The sequence below is a fragment of the Metopolophium dirhodum genome, chromosome 7 (assembly GCF_019925205.1).
Source record: "Metopolophium dirhodum isolate CAU chromosome 7, ASM1992520v1, whole genome shotgun sequence".
Classification (NCBI taxonomy): domain Eukaryota; kingdom Metazoa; phylum Arthropoda; class Insecta; order Hemiptera; family Aphididae; genus Metopolophium; species Metopolophium dirhodum.
In genome coordinates, this window is record NC_083566.1 from 20,198,471 (window position 1) to 20,219,544 (window position 21,074).

At 27.0% G+C, this 21,074-nt stretch overlaps 1 protein-coding gene across 3 annotated transcripts; it reads right to left on the reverse strand.

The window, feature by feature from the left end:
- Nucleotides 1–312: 312 nt before the first annotated feature.
- Nucleotides 313–19,520, reverse strand: LOC132948522 (protein ECT2-like). 3 transcript variants are annotated; one of them, XR_009665030.1, is made up of 19 exons: nt 19,062–19,520; nt 11,837–11,928; nt 11,637–11,755; nt 11,420–11,555; nt 11,151–11,360; nt 10,911–11,060; nt 10,170–10,460; nt 7,323–7,457; nt 6,959–7,253; nt 6,779–6,888; nt 6,468–6,656; nt 6,190–6,397; nt 5,049–5,209; nt 4,815–4,934; nt 4,594–4,747; nt 3,200–3,354; nt 3,044–3,129; nt 2,557–2,957; nt 313–1,340 (listed from the first exon to the last, which is right to left on the reverse strand). XR_009665030.1 is itself a non-coding variant. In XM_061019027.1 (19 exons), the coding sequence occupies exons 1-19, from the start codon at nt 19,141–19,143 to the stop codon at nt 1,236–1,238; spliced, it is 2,994 nt and encodes a 997-aa protein (XP_060875010.1). In that variant the 5' UTR covers nt 19,144–19,517; the 3' UTR covers nt 315–1,235. The 3 variants fall into 3 exon arrangements, 2 of the variants coding, with proteins under 2 accessions (XP_060875010.1, XP_060875011.1); XM_061019027.1 differs by having other exon boundaries at nt 315–1,340; nt 2,762–2,957; nt 19,062–19,517; XM_061019028.1 differs by lacking the exon at nt 10,170–10,460 and having other exon boundaries at nt 317–1,340; nt 2,762–2,957; nt 19,062–19,513.
- Nucleotides 19,521–21,074: the final 1,554 nt, after the last annotated feature.

Consider the following 21,074-nt stretch of genomic DNA (forward strand, 5'->3'; position numbering starts at 1 on the left):
ACGCTATTGAACCTAATTATATATTACCTATATTTTGTTATTTATTCTTTTAATGTGCAGGTTAAAATTGTTCTGCTCCCCCCCCCCCCCCCCTATACAAAATGTATGTATACGCCACTTTGAGCATGCAGGATATATTTATATACCTGAACAAATTAGATACACATGTGTTTATACCATTTATAAATTGAAAACCTAACTTTCGATTTTCCGTTGTAACAGAATGTCTACAATAAGTACTGTCCGGTACAGGGTATTTTTGTGTCAAACAATTTATTATTTATACAGAAGGTACATAAATTTACATAACATATGTATACAACTAATAACTCATTAAATATCAATTTGAAATGTTTCTTATCAATAGCTGACCATAGTGGCCCATTCCGTTCTGAAAACCTTAGAAGCACTTACAAAAATTAACCAATATTTTCCATTTAACAATATTATATAACATTTTTTTTTTAAATTTAAATATGAGATTTTAATAAAGGAAGTCAGACAATGGAGGGTTCAACAATAATATAATAATTGAATTCTACATAATAATATATTGAATATTTATATTATTATTTACACATAAAATGTAATTCATACGTCAAGTTATTTTAATTTTGATTCATACATTTTTCTAATAAATCACAAAACTGAATCGTCATATTTACACTTACACAATAAATTTAAAAATATATAAAAAATATATAATTCCTAACACATACATAGTATACATAAAAAAATTTTGTTTGAGCTTAAGGTAGTTTATGATCAAATATTTGAGCACCGTTTTAAATGTTATGTTTAATTGTTCCATGATTTAAAAAATAAAATTGTTAACATATAATTTATGTTAATGTATAAATTAAGACTACAAAAGTATATACCATGGTAACTTTAATATACTCAGTATAAAACCAAGTAAACATGTATGGTAAACATTTAATTTTGTAGAAATGGAATTTTTGAAATGAACGATTGTTGACAATGAAGTATAGGATAAGAAAATTTTGGGGCAAGAATGTCTTGGGAAAAGTTGAAAACAACATAATTATACAAATCTTAAATACTAACAAAAAAGGTAATAATAAAATAATTAATTTAAAAAAATTTAAAATTGAGTTTTAAAACATAATTATTATAATAATATAATATAGCTATCGATACTGATGGCTTAAAATCGAAACAAAATTTTTCGAGTTTCGAAAAGTGTTTACCAGGTATCGATAGGCTGTTGGACGCTACCTGGGCGCCGACGATAGACTTAACATCGACGTTTTATTTTTTCTGCTTGGCTGAACTGACATTGGTGGCGATGGAAACGTATGGTCATCTGATGACATTTCCTAAAATTAGAAATTACCAAATTCAGTACTTAGGAATATTGTAAAATATTATAGTTACTCTGATAATATTTTACCAATATGAGAGTAATTGATACTATATTTATGTTATTGTTTAACATTATTATATGATTATCAAATCAATCTTATTTTGTATTTTATAAATAAATTGAGAGTAAAAACACATTACTGATGATGCAAAAATGATGCAAAAGTTTAAGCAAAACGAACATTCATGTAAATTGTACTATACATAAAAATGTTTAAAATGATAAAACCAAAGAAAAATGTGTGAACATAAAAATTAAATAAAAATATGCATTAACTGCAATATATGAAATTCAATAAAAGCCAAAAATGAACATATACAAAATAGGAAACGGTTTACCAGAATTTATAATTATTAAAAATGAGTCATTAATTTTAATATTATTTTAAAACAAATTAACCTGATGTTAATATTATTCTAAAACTAATTAATCTGATATGGTGTCCCAAAAACTATATTTCATGATTTGCAATAGTAATTTAGAAGCTTTATAATATAAATAATAACCAACTCAACCACTGAAAATAATAAAATTAGTATTTTTTAGTAATTGTTGATAGTTTATAACAATTGATATAATTTGTTTTGTTGTTTAAATAGATTATTTCGATGAATAAATAAATAATTACAAATAAAATATTTCTGTTCAAAAATTATAAATTTAAATAATGCCTGATATAACATACATTAGATTTAAATACATCCTTCCTGTACAGTAGCGTATCTAGGATTTTTTCAAGGGGGAAGGTGTACAATTTTTAGTAGACATTCAGTATACACATATTATTTTTGTATTATTATATACATGTTGTATTGTGTACAAAATTTGGTCTTCGTGGGGGGGGGGGGGGGGGGGACTACAGTAATATAGTAACATTTAATTCTGTTTGTATAACATAAACAATTATATTTTTAAAAGAAAAAGCAACATTAACAAAGCCTTACCAAAATTAAAAAAATGTACAAGATTATGTTGTACAGTATTAAAAATTGGATATAGCCCATGCTAATTTATCAGAACATAATATGGTAATGACTAAATAATAAAAGTTCTATAACACGACATACATGCATACATTCAACCATAAAAGGTCTTTACGACATATATGGACATTGCAGGTTAATCGACACAGTAAGCTGGTTCAACAAGTAAAGCGAATTGTCAAGTACCTTATTTATTTTATTGAGATCCAATAAGGTAAGATTTTTAATTAAATTTTTTATAAAGCAAAAGACTACACATGTTATCTTCTCCAAATGATCGCCGACTGAAAATTTAACTAGACATTCGCAATTTAGAATTGCGTTTGACATGTTTCTTGACTTTCGTTAGTGAACAACTATGTCTACTGTTATGCTCTTTTAATGGGCTCACATTTAAATTGGTGCACGATGCTAAGTGCATATTGGCTAATTGTGTGGACGGTGTTAGGGCGTGCGTACCCAGCCCTCCATTGTTAGTCAAGCTAAGAACAGGACTCATCATTGTAGACACTGCTCGTTTTAACTTGCTGGGAGTTTTATTAAAGCTCAATGCTCGTCCAACTTTAATGCGTGTTCTGCTTGCAAATCTGTAAAACAAACGAAATTGTTAATATTATACATATTAATATCAATTTCATACAATCAACATTTATTATTCCTAATAATATTTTACTTGAAAGCTTTCCCAAGAGTACCAGTAGTAATTTCACTTGTATCGATGTCCAATTGCTGAGAATCCAATGATACTAATATATTGCCCTAAATTTAATAAAACAAATATTGAATAAATTTCTTTCAACGTTTCTCTCCAAACCACTCGCATACTCACAGAACACACGGTGTTGGCCACTTGTTGCGATATATTTTTTAAGAATATATTTTTATAATTAGCAATGCTATTACTACCAGTCATAGTAAACGTATACAATCGTTCTTTAAAGTCATGATTGTCAATAATCATTAACGAAAATGTATTACGACAGTCTGGAATAAGAATAATTTAATCAATACATTGAATAAAGAGCCTTTTCTTCATATCTTATACATTTTTTGTATAAATTAATTAATTCAAAATTATCATTAGCATAATAATAGCATTTTATTATTATTATTATTCATATTAATATCAATGACATTAAAGGAAATGTTTACATTTATTCATATACATATACACTGTGATAATATTATTTTGTTAACATTGCCTGTTTTGTAAATGGCGGGGTCGATTACGATGATAAGAAGGAGACAGCTATCTAGTTGTTATACATGTCAATGATTATTATAATTTATATCATATAGGTACTATTTGTATCGTTGTTTTGGAGGATATTTACCAATTTATTATAATAGGTTTGAACAAAACAAAAAAAATTTAAAATTTAAAAAAAAACATAATTGTAAAATCAATACATTCATTACTATATTATAATACTATAGCTATTATTGTAGAATTAATAATATAATAGACAAAAATTAATATAACTGACATTTTTAAATAAATAAATTAGATTTTTTTTCTTAAACTTTAATATTATGAGTTAATGACTAACTATGATCAACATTTAAAATAATTTAATCCTTTAATTTTTTTTGATTTTTTTTTTTCGTGGCTTTTTTTCATACATTATAATAGTGTATGAAATAAAATAAAAATATAAAAAATATATATCAGAATATGACTGATATGTCACATTTTCCGATAGCAATCAATTCACCGATGGGTAGCATACTACATGAGTACCTATCTTTTTTAAATATACAACAAGATAATAACCATTTGGTCACTCTGTCTTAAATTTTAATGATATATTTTATTGAGGTGTTATTTTGACAATTTTAATTTTAAAGTGAGTTATAAAATGTTTTAAATTTTTATATTTCACAAGATTATAACTTGCTATAAATTGAATCACAAAAAAAATATTCAACAGAATAAAGACAATTGTGTGACCTTTATATTATTTGGCAATAGGTCTAAGGTATTTTCTGATATTAAAACTAGTGTGGATGTTGCATTCTCTTAAATTTATTTATTTAATTTAATTTAATATATATATGAATACTGGGCCCCACTGAGATGACTTGTGTGGGGGCATAAATGATAATAATCATCCGCATGGGGCAGTTACATATTATAATATATACATAAAGATTGAATGACAATCAATCACTAAAAAGTAGCAGTTTTTCATTATAACATATATTATATAGGAGTTTATTTACCTTCAGTCTCTTTAATATCTATAACTTGTTTAATTATATTTAACGGCATCAATTTGATATGTTTATATGATTTGGCACCGCCATTTAATTTATGTGAACCCGAATTTAGTTCTTTTGGACTTTTTCCATTAAAAGATTTTCTTTTTTTACAAACCTATGGAACAAAAATCATCATATTACATTTTTATTTACTCTATGCAGAATTAATATATAATTCTTACTTCAACAACGTCTGAAAAAACAAATATTGTTAGATGATCCCCACGACCACTAAGGTTATCACTTAGCTCAACTACATCACATTTTGTGATAAAACTTCGATGTGAAGAAACTAAATGAGGCTAAAAACAAAATATGACAGTTGTTAAAGTACGCATTCTTAGTATTGAAGTAATAAAAAACACAATTATACACAAATCAAAGATTCATAAAAATGTAATAAATGGTATACTCACAGGACAATTATCGATATCATTAAATATATCAAAAAGTACAACTTGACCTTCAGTCTTTCTTTTGTCTTCATTTATATGAGTCATTACTTCTCGTATACTGGCTAGGGCTGATACAAGAGCTTGGTGATCAGGGTTATTCTTGTCAGAATGTTTCAATATGTCTATAAAAATATTTAATTATTGAACTTAAGTGCGAGGTTCTAATGCTCTAGGTTAAAACTAAAAAACGGATTTTTAAGTTCTTAAAAGTTTAAAATATGCAGATAATATGCTCTAAAAAAACCTTAAAATATTCTCTAAATATTCCTAATTTGTAAATATGCAAATAATATGATTTTTTTTTTTCTTAAATAGTTTAATTAAAACAATAAATAACTGTTATGGGCCATTCCTTTGGTAAAAACAGGTAAATTATTTAAATACAAAAAATTTTAAATAGTTTATACACAGGAATATAAATATAATAAAATTATATATAAAAAACAAAATAGTTAAATAAAAATAATGAACAACTTGTATGCACCAGTATCAGATCCAGAGGGGGCAAAGGGGGGCATTTGTCCCACCCAATGTGTTTCCCTTTGTTTTGCACTATGTTTAGCCAATTTTTGTACTTTGAACTTTTGCCCCCCTCCCAAAAAAAAAATTAAGCCCTGGTATGCACCATTCTTTAGTAAAAGATAAATTATTATATTTATTTATTTATTTATTATAAAATCGTTCTCACCACGTTATCAGTTGTCAAATACGATAATCTATGGTACAATCGCGGACTGAGTATGACCAACATTACCAATTTAATTAAAACCAAGTGGATAATTCAATTTTTTTATTTTTAACATTCTTTAATCAAATTTTTTTTTTCTTAGAAAAATCACAACTCGAGAAAATAATAAAATATGCTTTTTTATGAACAATAATTGAATATATTCGAAAATATGACAAATAGGCTAAATATTCTATTATGTCCAAAATATTCTAGAATATGCAAAATAAATGTTTTCCTACAAACTCTATGATGGATAAATCGTTCACATTTTTCATCCTCGTTAAGCTGCATAAAGCCAATAAAAATATGTAAAAACCTAAAGATCCACGCTCTAGTTATAACAAACAATTTGAACCATTCCACATGACTCACCATTTAACAAGAGGCTAACGCTGGGTAAGCGTTGCACAGGTCGAATGAGAAGTTCTTGTAGACTCTGTCGACAACATTCGGGTCTTGTCTGACCGACCTTGAGGAAAGCATGAAAACGAGGTTTTGTTTGATCACACTGCAATAACATCTCTCTTGTTTTTTCAAAAAAATTCACAAACGGTGGATAAGCTTTCACTAATTCACTGGACTACAACATAATTAAAATATTAAAAAATGTATTTTGATTGCAAAATCCAGTGTCAAATGTGTGGTATTACATATTTGAGAAAAACACTGCCTATACTACTATCTTCTTGCCATGATGTAGCAAGGCATTTGAGCTCTTCTAACATTTCTTGATGCACTTGATAAATAGGTAAAACATTTCCAAAAATAATTTTAATTTCAGTATTATTAAGCAAACAGTCTTCTTTGTCTATCATTTCTTCTAATGGTTCTTTGTACACCTATGAAAAAAATAAAAACTGAATAATTAGGTGAATGAAGGATAGAAAATAACTGTGGTACAATGAAAATTGAAAAAATATATATATATATTATGAATTATGAATTAAGAAAAAGTTCTCACAGTAATTATTGTCTTTAACACTCCCACATAGTTAATCTCAGTCTGTAATAATTCAGAGAAAACTTGATATCGTGGACTAAATGGTTTATCTTTTATAACTATATCTGGATCTGGAAAAGATACATTCAATCTAAATTCAAACACACTGTTATTATAATATTATCATTACAAAACACTAACCTTTTGGGAGTTTAAAAGGTGATGGATGATCTGGGCTGTTTGTGAAATTTAAAAATGATCCACACGACAACCTTAGGCCGTCAAGGGTGTTGGCAGCTGATGACCGTCGTTTTGACGGCCCTGAACTATTGGTTGGTGATGTTTCTCCAATAGTTGCTACAGGTGTTGGACTAGGCCTTAGCAAAGAACCCAAACGGTCTAAATGCCTTTTTCTTTTGCGTGCACGAGAAGAAGAACTTAGTGTCAACGTAGATGACATTACACGAGCAGAGGTAGGTGTGTTGGTCACATTTAACTAAACCAATTGAAGTTGCATAAGTATAAAACAAATTACATATTGAGAAATATTAAAATTAGTTCTTACATTGGTTACTAAATATTCTTTTGTTAAGGCGCAACTCTGATATTGCACAGATGTCCAGAACCATGCTTCTTTCAGAATTTCAGCATTATTTTTCTTGACAGGAGGAATCGAATCTAATGAAGATTCATTAACAACCTAAAATAAATAAAATGTTATAAATAACACATTGAATATGCTGACTATCAAAAATAGATTTTATTATTATTGGAGAACGTTTTTTTTTTTTATTTATTAATTATAGAACAAAATAAAGTTAAATACTTTTAAAAATAATTAAGTTTTTATATTTTTTATTTATCTTTAATATTTGAAGTTTTTTTAAACTTTTATCTCAAAATTGAACTAACAAAATGTTCTCTTTTTGCCTCCTACAATGAACTCAAATACACACACGCATTTCAAATTTTCAACCATAAATATTTTATACAGAATTAATGATTTTTAAAGACAACTTTGTTATGGATACAACATACAATATATCTCTGTTATTAGGTATTATTTTTAACAAAATTTGAATTTTCATAATTGTTTAAATAAATGTAATTTAAAACATTTTTATTATTTTTTTAAATTTGTATACATTTATGTTAATGATGCGCCTTCCGTCTTTGGCCCCAATAACAATTTTTATTGTCAAAAAAAATAATAATGATCATAATTCAAATTTACCGTTTTGGGTAGAAAAAACCAATAACCTAAAAAATTCAATTCAGAAAAATGGATTTAAGTTCCCCCAAACTTTTAAAAATACGCCTATAGTAATTATTGATTTAATAAATAGGCTAGGGACACCGCTGTCTTAATGATAGGCATATGCAAACAAGTGTTAACGATTTACAGGATTTTATAGAATGATTTTTAATAATAATAATTGTGAAAAACACAATTTGTTTCTCAATTATAATATCAGATATCAGATATTTACAAAATATTAAAAGAAAAACGGTTAGCAAATAAAAATGTTTTAATGAAAAACTACATAAAATGTTAATTTGTGTATGTCATATAATATACATCTATTCAGAAAGAATTAATTTTAATTTTGTGTTAAACTGAATTAATATAAACTAAATTTGTAAAGTATCAATCCATAGAAATAAACATGAAAACCATCAATAATATCATATCTAATAAATATGAAAAAGCGGCCTAATTTTTATCTGGAGATAAATTTTGGTTGAGATTGTAAGTTACCTAAGTGAATTGTGTTTTAACCAATTCTTGAAGGAAATCATCTTATGTGATTTTCCATTAAATAGCTAATAGCAAATACCAAATATTTAATGTGCCATATATTATATATAATACACAAATTAAATATATGACTATAGTTAATTAATACTTAAAATGTATAGTTAACATTGTGGTTAATAGCTAGCTAAAAATTATAAATAATGTTAATGATATAAAAATTAAGCATTTATGATAGCGATGCAATGTTAAGCTTATATATTATGTTAGTAATAAACAGAGCTATGAATCCAATTGTAGTAATTCAAATATTTGCAATTTGAAAACCAAGGGAAATAAAATAAAAATTTAGTAAATTAATATAATTTAATATTTATACACAATGTCATAATATGTTTAGAATAAATGTATGAAATACTGTTCATTATGTCTTTTTTTTTTCCAGCGTCAAATCATAAAAATAAATTAACAATCAATTAATAGAGAATATTCAATAAGTTTTAATTTTTATATTTTTTTTTTTTTAAATTGTATTGTATTTTTAAATATTGAAAGGATAAAAAAAATAGAACCAGACATATTTAAATTCTTTCCCAATATCACCTTTTTAAGGTTTAAGTACATTCAAAAATATCAATTTAATTTTTATTGGACATTTCAACGTTACATTACACAATTGCATGACTAGTGGCCACTTAACTACTCATTATTCATTATTCATTATAAACATTCAAATTACAAATAACAAAACATAAGATAATCGTAGTTTTCATGATTGTAGAAGAATTATCAAGTATTTTTAACCATAAATAATTTAGATATCAAGATAAAATAAAAAGTAGTTATTATGGATGAAGTTAGTTCATAGGATCCATCGGTCATTTTTGAATCAATAGGATCAACAGATATTGTTTTTAGTTGCTAATGATTTATCAGTACTGGCTTATATAGTCAAATTAGTTATAATCGTTTTTTTCTTACCAGAAGTGCAACTTTAACCAAATTGTATCAGATAAAGATCAATCATTTTATTTTGTGCATCATGCGTGTATATTTAAAATTTATAATTATTAGCTGCTTATAGAACTTAGGAAATCCAAATATCCAAATATTGTTAGTTAATTAATTTAAACAAATAAAAAATGAATATAAATAAGTTTCATTTCTAAAAAACACTTATTTATTATTTTATTATGTATCTATCTGGTCGATTTTCCAATCTTTAGTTACATAATATATTATTATTTACTGTTTATGTGTTACTTGTTTAATACCAGAAAAATATACCATTACAAAATATTATTAGGTTTTGTTCCATATATAAAAAAATTGAGGTGTCTTCAGACATTATGATAAATTAATATTAGTTTAGTTATAATATAAAGAGAGCAGAACCATAAATATTTTAAGCTTATTATAGAAACAAACTAGGCAATATTCAATCAAGATGTATAACAAACAAATCGTATTCAATTTAAACCCATTAATTATGAATTTATGATTATAGATAAGGTAAGGTTTAATTTTTTTTAGTTAAATTATAAATATCAAAGAAAATATTACTATTTTACTTAATACATTTTTCATTTAGTTTATACTTGTATACAAATGTACTTAATTTTTAATATTCTTTTAATAAATGTCAAAAATATGTACCAAAGTTTGATCGGTTTGATCCAAACGTGCTGACATAGGATTAGGATGTTTAAACAAAAACTCATCGCAATCCATGTCTAAAAATTGAAGGCGAATCTTCTTGGTTTCATGAGACACATTTCCACCATCTACCACACTCAGTGATCTTTTTAACCCCCCATTTCGAGTATTAGGACTTGAATCCTCTTTATCAAATGCTTGAATTAGATTTTTAGGAGCCAAAACACCTCGTAAACACGGTGCTGTATTTGGATCTCGATCGCCTAAAGGACTAGAACCTTCCTTTGTAACCTGACATGCAAACAGAAAAAACATTACACCAACACACAAACATGTTTAAAAAAAAAATTAGCCTTGCCCTGTAAAACTAAAAATAAATAAGCAAAAATTTGTTAGTAAATCCCATCATTAATTTGCATGTATTCATAATATACGTGGTCTATGCACAATATTAAGGTTAGTAGTCTTGTGTACAGCAAAAGCAAAATTATAAATAAAAATTCAAACATTTAAGACAAAATCATAAAAGTTAAGTTGTGCTTTACATAAAATTTAGAATCTGTCTACTCTCATTGAAGTTTACTATTGTTAATAGGAGGTATAAATGTAGACATAATATTTGTAAAGAATTTAAGTAATTTAAATCTGTATATTATTTTGTTGTCTTAACAGTTTAATACAACACAAGTACATAAATTACAATTTCCCAATGCAAAATAAAAATATTCAAATAATATTTACCAGATGAGTGCATTCTGAATCATTTTCATCCTCTATAGGAGTCCCTCCATTTTGTAACAAAACGTCAACCATATGTGATCGTTCTTCTTCCGTGAACCCTGAAAAACATATTTTGGCTCCATGGAATGGTTTTAGCTTATGTTCTGAAAACTAAATATTTTGATATTTATGACATTTTCCATAAAAGTATAGACAAATTTCATCAAAAAGTGTTTTGCTATGATAAATTTTAATACTTACAAATGATGAATTGATTGCTTTGAATTCCATTTCATCGCGTCTCTCCCACGCTGCATGTAGCCACGAAGATCCAATAACTGGAATTTCATGTAAATATGCATATTGGGATTTAGCACTACATGCATAACCAGACACTAAATGAGTAGTTTTGTAATTAATACTTTCTCGAAAACTACCACCCATCCAACGGATCAAACTCAGAAGACGTGCCTGAATAATATATAAAATATAAATTATTTGATTACATTGATAAATCTTATTACAAATACCATTTCATCTCTCTTTTGAATCCCTGTGACACTGACAATGGCGCCAACAAGTGCATTGCAATAACGATGGCGATTAATGCCCTGTAAACCATTAGGACTTTCAGCCAATTCCAACAAAGCTGGACGCCCAAGAATTCTAAATGAAATGTTGAATGAATAATTGTTTTTGAATATATTTAAAACGACAAATAAAATATAATATTTTAATTTGGCATACTTGAAACATGGACGTTTGACTGCAAGTTCTTCAAACAGGGTGGTGACCAAGATATCATTTTTTTCCAATAAATTTACATCTGATAGATTTTCTAAGTATTTAATTGATACATTTAATTTCTATAAACAAAAATTGTATTGTTATTTATTTATAATACACAGCGTAAGGAAATATAAGTGAGACAACTAAAACTATTTTACCTTAATAGCTAATAATACATCTGAATCAGAAGAATATATTTTTTCCAAATAAATATTAAAATTTGACAACTCGGATTCCAAACTTGAAACACCTGAAAAAAGTTTTAATTTTATATTATCAAACTGTAAAATAACTAATATAAAATCACAATTTATTATTTTAACTTCAACAAATTTATTTGTTTATCAACCTTATGTTATTTGTATTACTTGCATTTGATTTAGGTGGGTAGACGACTTATAACAGTGGCGCATTACATTTTTCTAAAAAATAAGAATGTATACTTATTTTAGTACTTGTGTTTGCGCCACCATTAGGTACACTTAAGTACGTATGTAATTCCCGCCAAAATATAAAAAAACAACATGATATTGTGATTTGCACCACACCTAAATATTAATTTTGGTAATCTGTACCCTGACAGAAAATAAAATGGTATAATATATTATAATATGTGCCACACTTTCAATTTCCATTATTGAAAGTTACCTCATAAATTTTCAGAGCTCACATCAGTCATAGCGCATTAAACTTGAATATATAATATGAACTATTTATTAAGAATTAAAAACATTTTTAAAAAAAAAAAACGGAAAAAAATCATAAAATCGTTACATAACAACAACTAAAACGGAATTATACAATAACAAAATCATATTCAATAACATACAATGACAACTTAATATATCATTAAAAATTTAAACTATTATAAAATCAAAATATTACGATAATAAAATTTAGTTTTATTTGTAGAAATGAATTTGGTGACATTGAAGTGATTCATTTTTATTTTAAAATATTATATTATGTTAAATTTGAATTAAATGTAACAAAAAAAATTTAGATATGACATCAAAATAAAATGCATTCCATGGAGGTATAATAAATTTCAGAAAATATATATAGAGCGACCAAGTTAAGATGATGATCAGTTAACATACGACCAAACTGGTTTTAGACTGTTATCTGGTCATTATTTTAACTTGGACGCACTATAGATATTTTTGTTTTGGTGCAAATTACATATGCCTTTATTTTTAATATCTAAATCAGAATTGATACTACAAATCAAAAATTATTGGAGGGAGGTAATAAACTATTTAGTTTTATTATCTTTACTGATAATAATAATAATATATAATAATATAATATTCCAACTATACAGAACTTCAAAATTATACCGTCAAAAACTTTAAAGTACATTGCATTTTTTTGATATTGAAATAAAATATGGTAATTAATATTTAAATGACAATAATTATAATTGTATAATGAGTAGTAAGTAAGTATTATAGTGTAATGAACACTATTCTGCAATATAATAATACTCATTGGATAATAAACACTATGTTTTTAAAAACCTATTATAAAAACATTAGATCCATTGATTACACTATTATTAAAAAATAATACTAAGAGATCACTTATATTTTATATAAGTCATCATCTCGTTTACTTATTATAGAATTTATCTACCCTATTAAATATTGTATTATCTTAAAACAATTTATTCAATAATTTCTGATATTTTTCCTACTCAACTCGGGACAGAAAAATGTTATAATTTATCATATAACATTGATTAGTTTTTCAAACAAATAACTGGTACTATAAAAAAATGTCTGAATACTTTTTTTTTTTAATATTAACTATGTTTATGTTTTTTCAATAAGTAATAAGCAACATTTTTTTAATAATTACGTTATAATATTTAATAAGTAAAATAATTGTTATAATTTAATTTATAAGTTAAAATAATAAAATATAAGACATATTAGTAGGTATTATTATTTAAAATTAAAATCAAAAACAAAAATTATCAATAGATACTTGAGTATTTGCATATCAACAATTGCATAAATATAATTAAAATAATATCAATCTTGAAAAGTATATTATTTTAATTGTTTTTTGGCAATTGGGTAATTGGGTAGTATTTGATGGAGTAGGACATTTTATTTTTGTTAATTTTTTCAGGAAATTTTACCCTACCAATAAAATTTGAATTTATAAAATAAATTGTATTCACAATTTTTTTTATATTTTTAAATTGATATAAAATCAACTTAAGTGGGATTTTATATTATATTTTCAAGCTTTTAGATAGAATCTAAAAAGATGTTTTGAAACAAAACATCCCATATGCCTTATAAATAGCTTAAAATTAGTGTTAATATTTTGAAAAAATTGTTTTGTATTGAAAACTATAATTTTAGTATAGTCCAATTTGATAATTGTTAGGTATGTAAATGTGTATACCTTTTAAGAAAGTACCAACCTATACTCTGTCTCAAAGTAGAATCTACCGGCGACCTATTGCTATCCAGCGACGTACATCTCCCACATAATCTAGGAAGTGACATAGGTAGTGACCAGGAAGGGGAAAAAAGTGCGCAGAACTGGCATATTCTACTTTTACACGGAGTATACTTATTGCAGTAAATACACTACAAAGCTGAGTACATTTTTCAATTGGCTTCATACCTTGAAATAATCTTTAAAATGTAACAATATCAGTAGAGACTTAGTTTTCAAGTAGTTTATTTGCCTACACAATATTTGATTTAATATTATATATACTTATACTATTTAAATTAATATCACTTATACAGAGGCTCCAATAAATATTAGTCTCAATTAGTTATGGGTTCAATACACCAATGACCTATTTTAATAATATGCTTGTAACTCATAAAACCATTATAAAATCAAAATCTCAGTTAAACAATAAATTTCCAAGTTTCATATCAAAAAAAAAATAAATAATTGAATACCCATAACCTATATCAAAATTACTTACCTTCAACAAGATTAAACATTTTGTTATCCATTCTTCTGATAAAATAAATAAATACCTACTTGAATAAAAATTTTTTTTTAAAGTAACACATTTACACATACAACCAAGTTGTTTAGGCCTTTGTAAAGACCATTTTTAAAGAAAAAAGTAATAAGATCTGTATCAAAAGAAAATTGCTTGACAACTAGGTACATCTAAGTTGTAATGTATATACATGCTAATCACAAAACAATTTTATCAGTAGACTGGAACAGTAATATTCATTATTTTATAAATCAACAGATTTGTTTATTTTAGTGATGAAAGAAAATAACATACCTAATTAAATTACTGTATTTTTTTTTATTTGCACACCAACAATTAAAATAGGTATGTAAGGATTCATTATTATGATTTTCTCATGCCGGGAAGCAAAACAATCTCTAAACATTTAATAAATCAATAGTGAGCTAATGTGCCCCATTTAGACATGATTGGTACATTAAATTAATCAATTTATTTAATGTGCAACTCAGCATAAGCATGGTAAATATTTATTTAGTGACTATGTTTACCAATATATCTTCATTAAATTACAATTAAACTAATTATTAATTATACCAGAACATAATTAACTTAACACATTTGTGGATCTCTATTTTTCAAAGAAACTGGGTATGAATAAGTTATAGAATTCCCTAAATATTATATATATATAGTATATTAATATGAATTCATTGCATCAGTAGATATTCTTAAAAAATAAATTGTTTTTTAATAACCTAGGAGGTACTTACTTACACACATTTTATAAAATACCTACTTAGAACCTATTTTTACAAAAAACTATTTATCTATATTTTTTATTCAGGTAGGCAAATAGATAGGGGTACCTAAATGTGATATGTATTTGATGTGTACCTATGCAATAATTCTTTCCCTGTCAACATTTGTATGTTAAGTAATAAATATTGAGCAAAAAAAGGAATGCACCAATTGGTTTTAGAATTTTTTTGTAAACTTTATTGAGTTTATATTTCTCTGATTGATGCATGTGAAAAAATTTAACATTTTAGCAAACTGCGTTTTTGGTACAAGATAGTGTTTTATTGGAAAAAACTTTCACTGTAGAATAGTCAAGATTTTTTTATTTAAAAGATTAGACTTGACTTTTTTCAAGTCAGATCAAAGCTTGAATTTACATTTTATTTTAATTAGTGCTAGAAAAATGTAATTGAAAATAACAAATATTGTGTTGTGCATTATTTAAATGCATATTTTAGCTTCTATAATTATAATTTTTGTAATCAGGCTTTAATTCGACCAGCAAAATGCTCTTCTTTAAAAAAAAAAATTCTAACAATTCAACAATTCTACAGGTTGTGAGTTTTTTTCAGTAATACATATTTTTGTACTAAAAATGCACCCGTTTAGACACCCTTAATAATCCATCTCCTCTTTTTAAAAGTAATAAGGTATTAGATATATTATTTCCCGAGAATGGAGAAAAGATAAAATTTAATTTATTCATATAAAACATCGTTGATATAATTTCCAAGGATAAAATAATAAATAAAATATTGAATAAAATGCAATCATTCTATAAACACAAAGAACTTAACAAATAATAATTGCAAAATTAAAACTTTGCCACTACAGATAAGAAATTCCTAGAAAGTTACTAGTCATAATTTTTGGAATTTAGACACCAATATTTTAACTTTAATTCTACAATACCTATGTACCTATTTAATACCTACTATTATCATTAGCTTTATTAAAAAAAAATGCTTACAACTTTATTAATAGTAATTAGATACCTACAATTTACAAAAAGTATTTTTACCCATACAATGTATAATGATTAAGTGAATTAACTAAGAGGACGCCACACCCACATGTGTTGTCTACATTTTACAAACTTACAACATGGCAAACTTTACGGTAACTATAATCCATTTAACTGTTATTTTTAAAACTAGAGTGAATTAACCCATTAATTATGATGAAATTAAAAGGTAAGATTATTATCTAGAGCAAGAGAAGCGCTCTTGGAGGATTTTATTGATATTATTATTTTTAATTAAGTTACCTATGATAATTTTAAGACATACAAAAAATTTACGTTTTCAAAAAGGTCTTAACTTGCTTCTTAATAATCTTACCTTTAAATTTTATAACAGGTCAATTCACTCTAATTTTAAAATGTACAGAGTAAAATATGGTATTGTGAACGTAAATTTGCCATAGGTACACTTTTGTAAGACGGATACAATACATACAGTTGTGGCACTATGGTGTCCTCTTAATAATTATTAGTGACGGGCAACAACATAATTTTGTCTATCAATATCATTTCTGTTTATGAATAATCAATATAAATAAATAAATAAATACAAATATTGAATTAATAATTACTAATTCAAAAATTTGCTATACTTAGCTAATTGAAGCTAAGAAAAAAAACTAATTCCCGAAATATAATACAAAATTGATGTTGAAAATTTATCCCAATATCAATAACGTATTGAATTTTTGGTATTGTTGCTCATCACTATTAATTATATATTCCTACTCAATTAGTACTCATAATCGAATAAGCAACATCAAATTCCAAGCAATTTCAACCATGAAGTATATCATGCTTCTAATTACATATTATTACCTACATTATTAACGTTATTATTATTATTAAAAGTTAACAAAGTAAAAATGTCCTAATGTCTAGTAATAAGTATAAAAATAATATGAAAATTAATAATGCGATTACAGCAAAATGTATCACAGTATCCCGAGAAGTGTTAGAAAACTGAAATTAAACAAAATATTAGGAACAATACTTCTAAGTTAATCAGCTATTACCGAGGCTATAATTGTTGTTTCAACCTGACATTTCATGGCCAAATACCAATACTTATATTATTTTTGTCAAAATGTTTGTAGTTTTTTTTTTTTTAAAGTAGGTAGGTAGGTATGAAGCACCTAATAGTATTAATTCATAGCACATTTTATGATAAATTAAAGATATACAAATCATTCTTATTTACATCTATAATTTATTCTTTTTCAAAGAATTAAAACCTAATAAATAACACCTCGAAACACTATTCTATATCAGCATAGGTAGGTACCTACCTAATATAAAAGACAAATTATTCAAATTGTTGTATATTGTATTTTATTTGCCTAGTCCTTTTAAAATAGGTAGGTTGTAGGTAAATAAACATTTAATAGTTATTGATTTCCCACCAGAATCTAAATTACCTCTTTGGTAAAATATAAATTCTTACCTATACCTACCGATTCCTATTTTTGTATAGATAGCTGAAAGTACAAATTAGATAATTAGGTAATTTTCTTTTTTAAATATATTATCATTTATTATTTTTGTTGGATGGATGGTTAAAATATTAAGAAAAAACTCAATTCATGCCAAATTTTTCACACTAGAATAAACATGAAAAAAACAATAAACAATTATTTTGGTAGGTGCCTAAAAATAATAATTTTTATAAACACGTTTATTATGTAGGTACCTATAGGGACATTTTATGGCCTACACATACACAAACAATTTGTTTTTAACTTGCTCTAATTCACATTTAGTACTAAATGATAATTTTTATTAAAAATGTTCTATACTTCTATGTAGGTAATACTTTTAAATATGGCTAATGACAAAACTGTAAAGGTATCTCCCGGGTATCCTTTAATTTAAGTTGGGACACAATACACATACATTGAAAAGAAATATTTTCTTCTGTTTATGTGTCATTTATATGTCATATGTCACCTCGTATGACACTAAAATAGTAGCTCTTTAGACTTAAATGAAATGTACCTATTCTATAAATAATAAGCAACACCGAGTGTCCAGCTCACATGTTTTTTCATTCTGTTTGACAAGTGGAAAAATATAAATTGGCAAATTTCCAACAATCACACGAGGGGATACAGTTTAACACATGACCTACGAATAGTATCTTCAACTTAGCCTAGTTATCGAAGGTACGAATACGACCAAAATAGATTGAACGTTTAATTTAATTTTTATTTCATACATTTCCGTTTTTCTTTTTTTAATGAATAGTGAAACTTAAAAGAACAATGTACCTATCGCCGATGTATAACAATAAATTAACATTTAAAAACAAATTCAAAAATATTAATAAGAAGTGTTAATTAATTATAAACAGTCAGTAGTTGTTATCGTGCGATTGGTCACAACAAATTGACGTCCATCTCCTAATGTTCGCTTGACAGTTGTGAGAGAGAACTGAACAGTTTTTAGTACCTATTCATTAGGTTATGTCTCCCGACAACCTTATCTACACTGTAATGCATTAGACTTGAACTGCGACAATAGATAAACACAATTTGCCGTAATTACGACGATTGTCTTAAGGGATCTACCGATCGAAACGCGTTAACGCGCGTACACTCACTTTGCGTTTTCACAAGTTCCTCCTCGAGATCACAGTTATTGTTGTTCTGGATGTTCTGTCCGGTTCCGTTCGCTGCCGACATCGTGGGGTGTAATTGGGGATTATTGTCATGCGAGCATTTCAGAGACCGCGCCGAAAAAAACGAAAGATACGAGGAGCAAAAAAATAGTACGACCGAACGAAGAAACTGTTAACTGACGAAAGTACGAAACAACTAACAAGTAACGAGTAAAAAAAAAACGTATACCGATTACCGAACTGGGGAATTAATAATAATAATAATAATATTAACGAACAGAAAAGTACACGCGCACGCACGCACCGAACGCTCTCTCGCTCCCACACCGCCAACTATATTATAGTATTGTATATTGCATTTATTATTATTATTATTATTATTGAGCGAGTCTCGAATCTGCGCGCGCACCCACACGGCAACTGTGGCGAGGTGAACAATAATAATAGAAAAACGGTTGGGATCATAATTCGTGATATTGTTATTTCAATGTTAATCGCCATGGTTAGGACGCAGTAGAACGGCAGAACAGGTGAAACGCTGCCGGCCGACCGTTCCCATTGGTCCAGTGGACCCATGTTTTTATTATCTATTGGTGGACCGGAGCTCTTATATTATCATTTATCTATGAGCTCGCCGCTCGGCACGATGCACGTAGTTCCCCGTGGGTGCGTTCGAAAACTCAACTCTGTAGTTAACTCTTTAACCCCCAAAAAAATAGGTAGGTTGTTTTAACTCCACTGATAATAATGCTTATCTACGAAGATAACAAAATCAACTCTACTCTAACTATTCATATTCGCACGCACCCCGCCATAGACATATTAACTCTATGATCTCCGTCGACCCGTCGTGGCCAACCAACATAGACCTTAATACATTATACTTAGTATCACGGTTGGGTATTTACTATTTACATACGTGCTCATCCCTTCTATGTAAAGCCATGGTGCTCAGCACGGTTGTAGATATACCTTAAAGGCTTAAACCGTGGTGGTCAGTAAATATGTAACAGAGATGCGGCATAGATATAATCATGATATAATAAATAATAATAGATGGATAGATAAGATAGATAATAATCTTAGACCGAGGATATAATCATGGATAGGTCATTTAAACAGTAAACAAACATCCATGTGCAGTCGCAAAGTATTGACATTTAATCTATTCTGTGGTATTCATATCAATACACCTTGGCATCCGCGTATGTAGAAGCGTTCTCGAATTTTATTACCCAAGTAATGCCATTGTTACCAGTAGTAACCATACTGATACCATACCATACCATGACTACAACTACAACAGGCTCAGCTACGTGCTATCATGAACTAAGATAGATATCCGTCTAATAATTGTTATCAAATAAATATTATTTGCCGTTTGAATTTTGAATCATTCGATTATATCACAGATTTCTTTATTATACAGTATAATATAGTAAAGTATAGAGGTATGGATTATTTGAAATTTTTAAATTTCTATATTGACCATAAAGTAATTACTCTTTGATATTGACATACAGGGCCCTAGATGGGGGGGGGGGAGGGAGTCGAGGATTTATCGCCTGGCGTATAATTTTCGTGGGCGTATTTTTAAGGTTTGAAATTTGAAAATGGACTTTAAAACAAAAGTCAAAACTAGGTACAATTAATATTTTACAGAAAATGTGTATTATTGGGTATGCGGATAAAATAATTTTATTTTTAATTGATGTAAGTAATAACTAATAACATTGATTTAAAAATTAAAAAGGACAATTAATATGAAATGCGCAGTGCCGTGGAAATACCCGTCCGCAACTATCAGCGGGAGTTTACATGTCTTGCCCAAAGTAAATCCGGCGAGTGCGTGCGATTTCTATTCTGACCGTGCTGTTCCAATTGCGTCCGATGCGGGGAAGTACAAGCTTTAGTTTTATCTTTCGACGCATCGGACGCATTTACTTTGGACACGGCGTTAGTCTATCATAGATTAATGTACTCTCCGATTAGTGA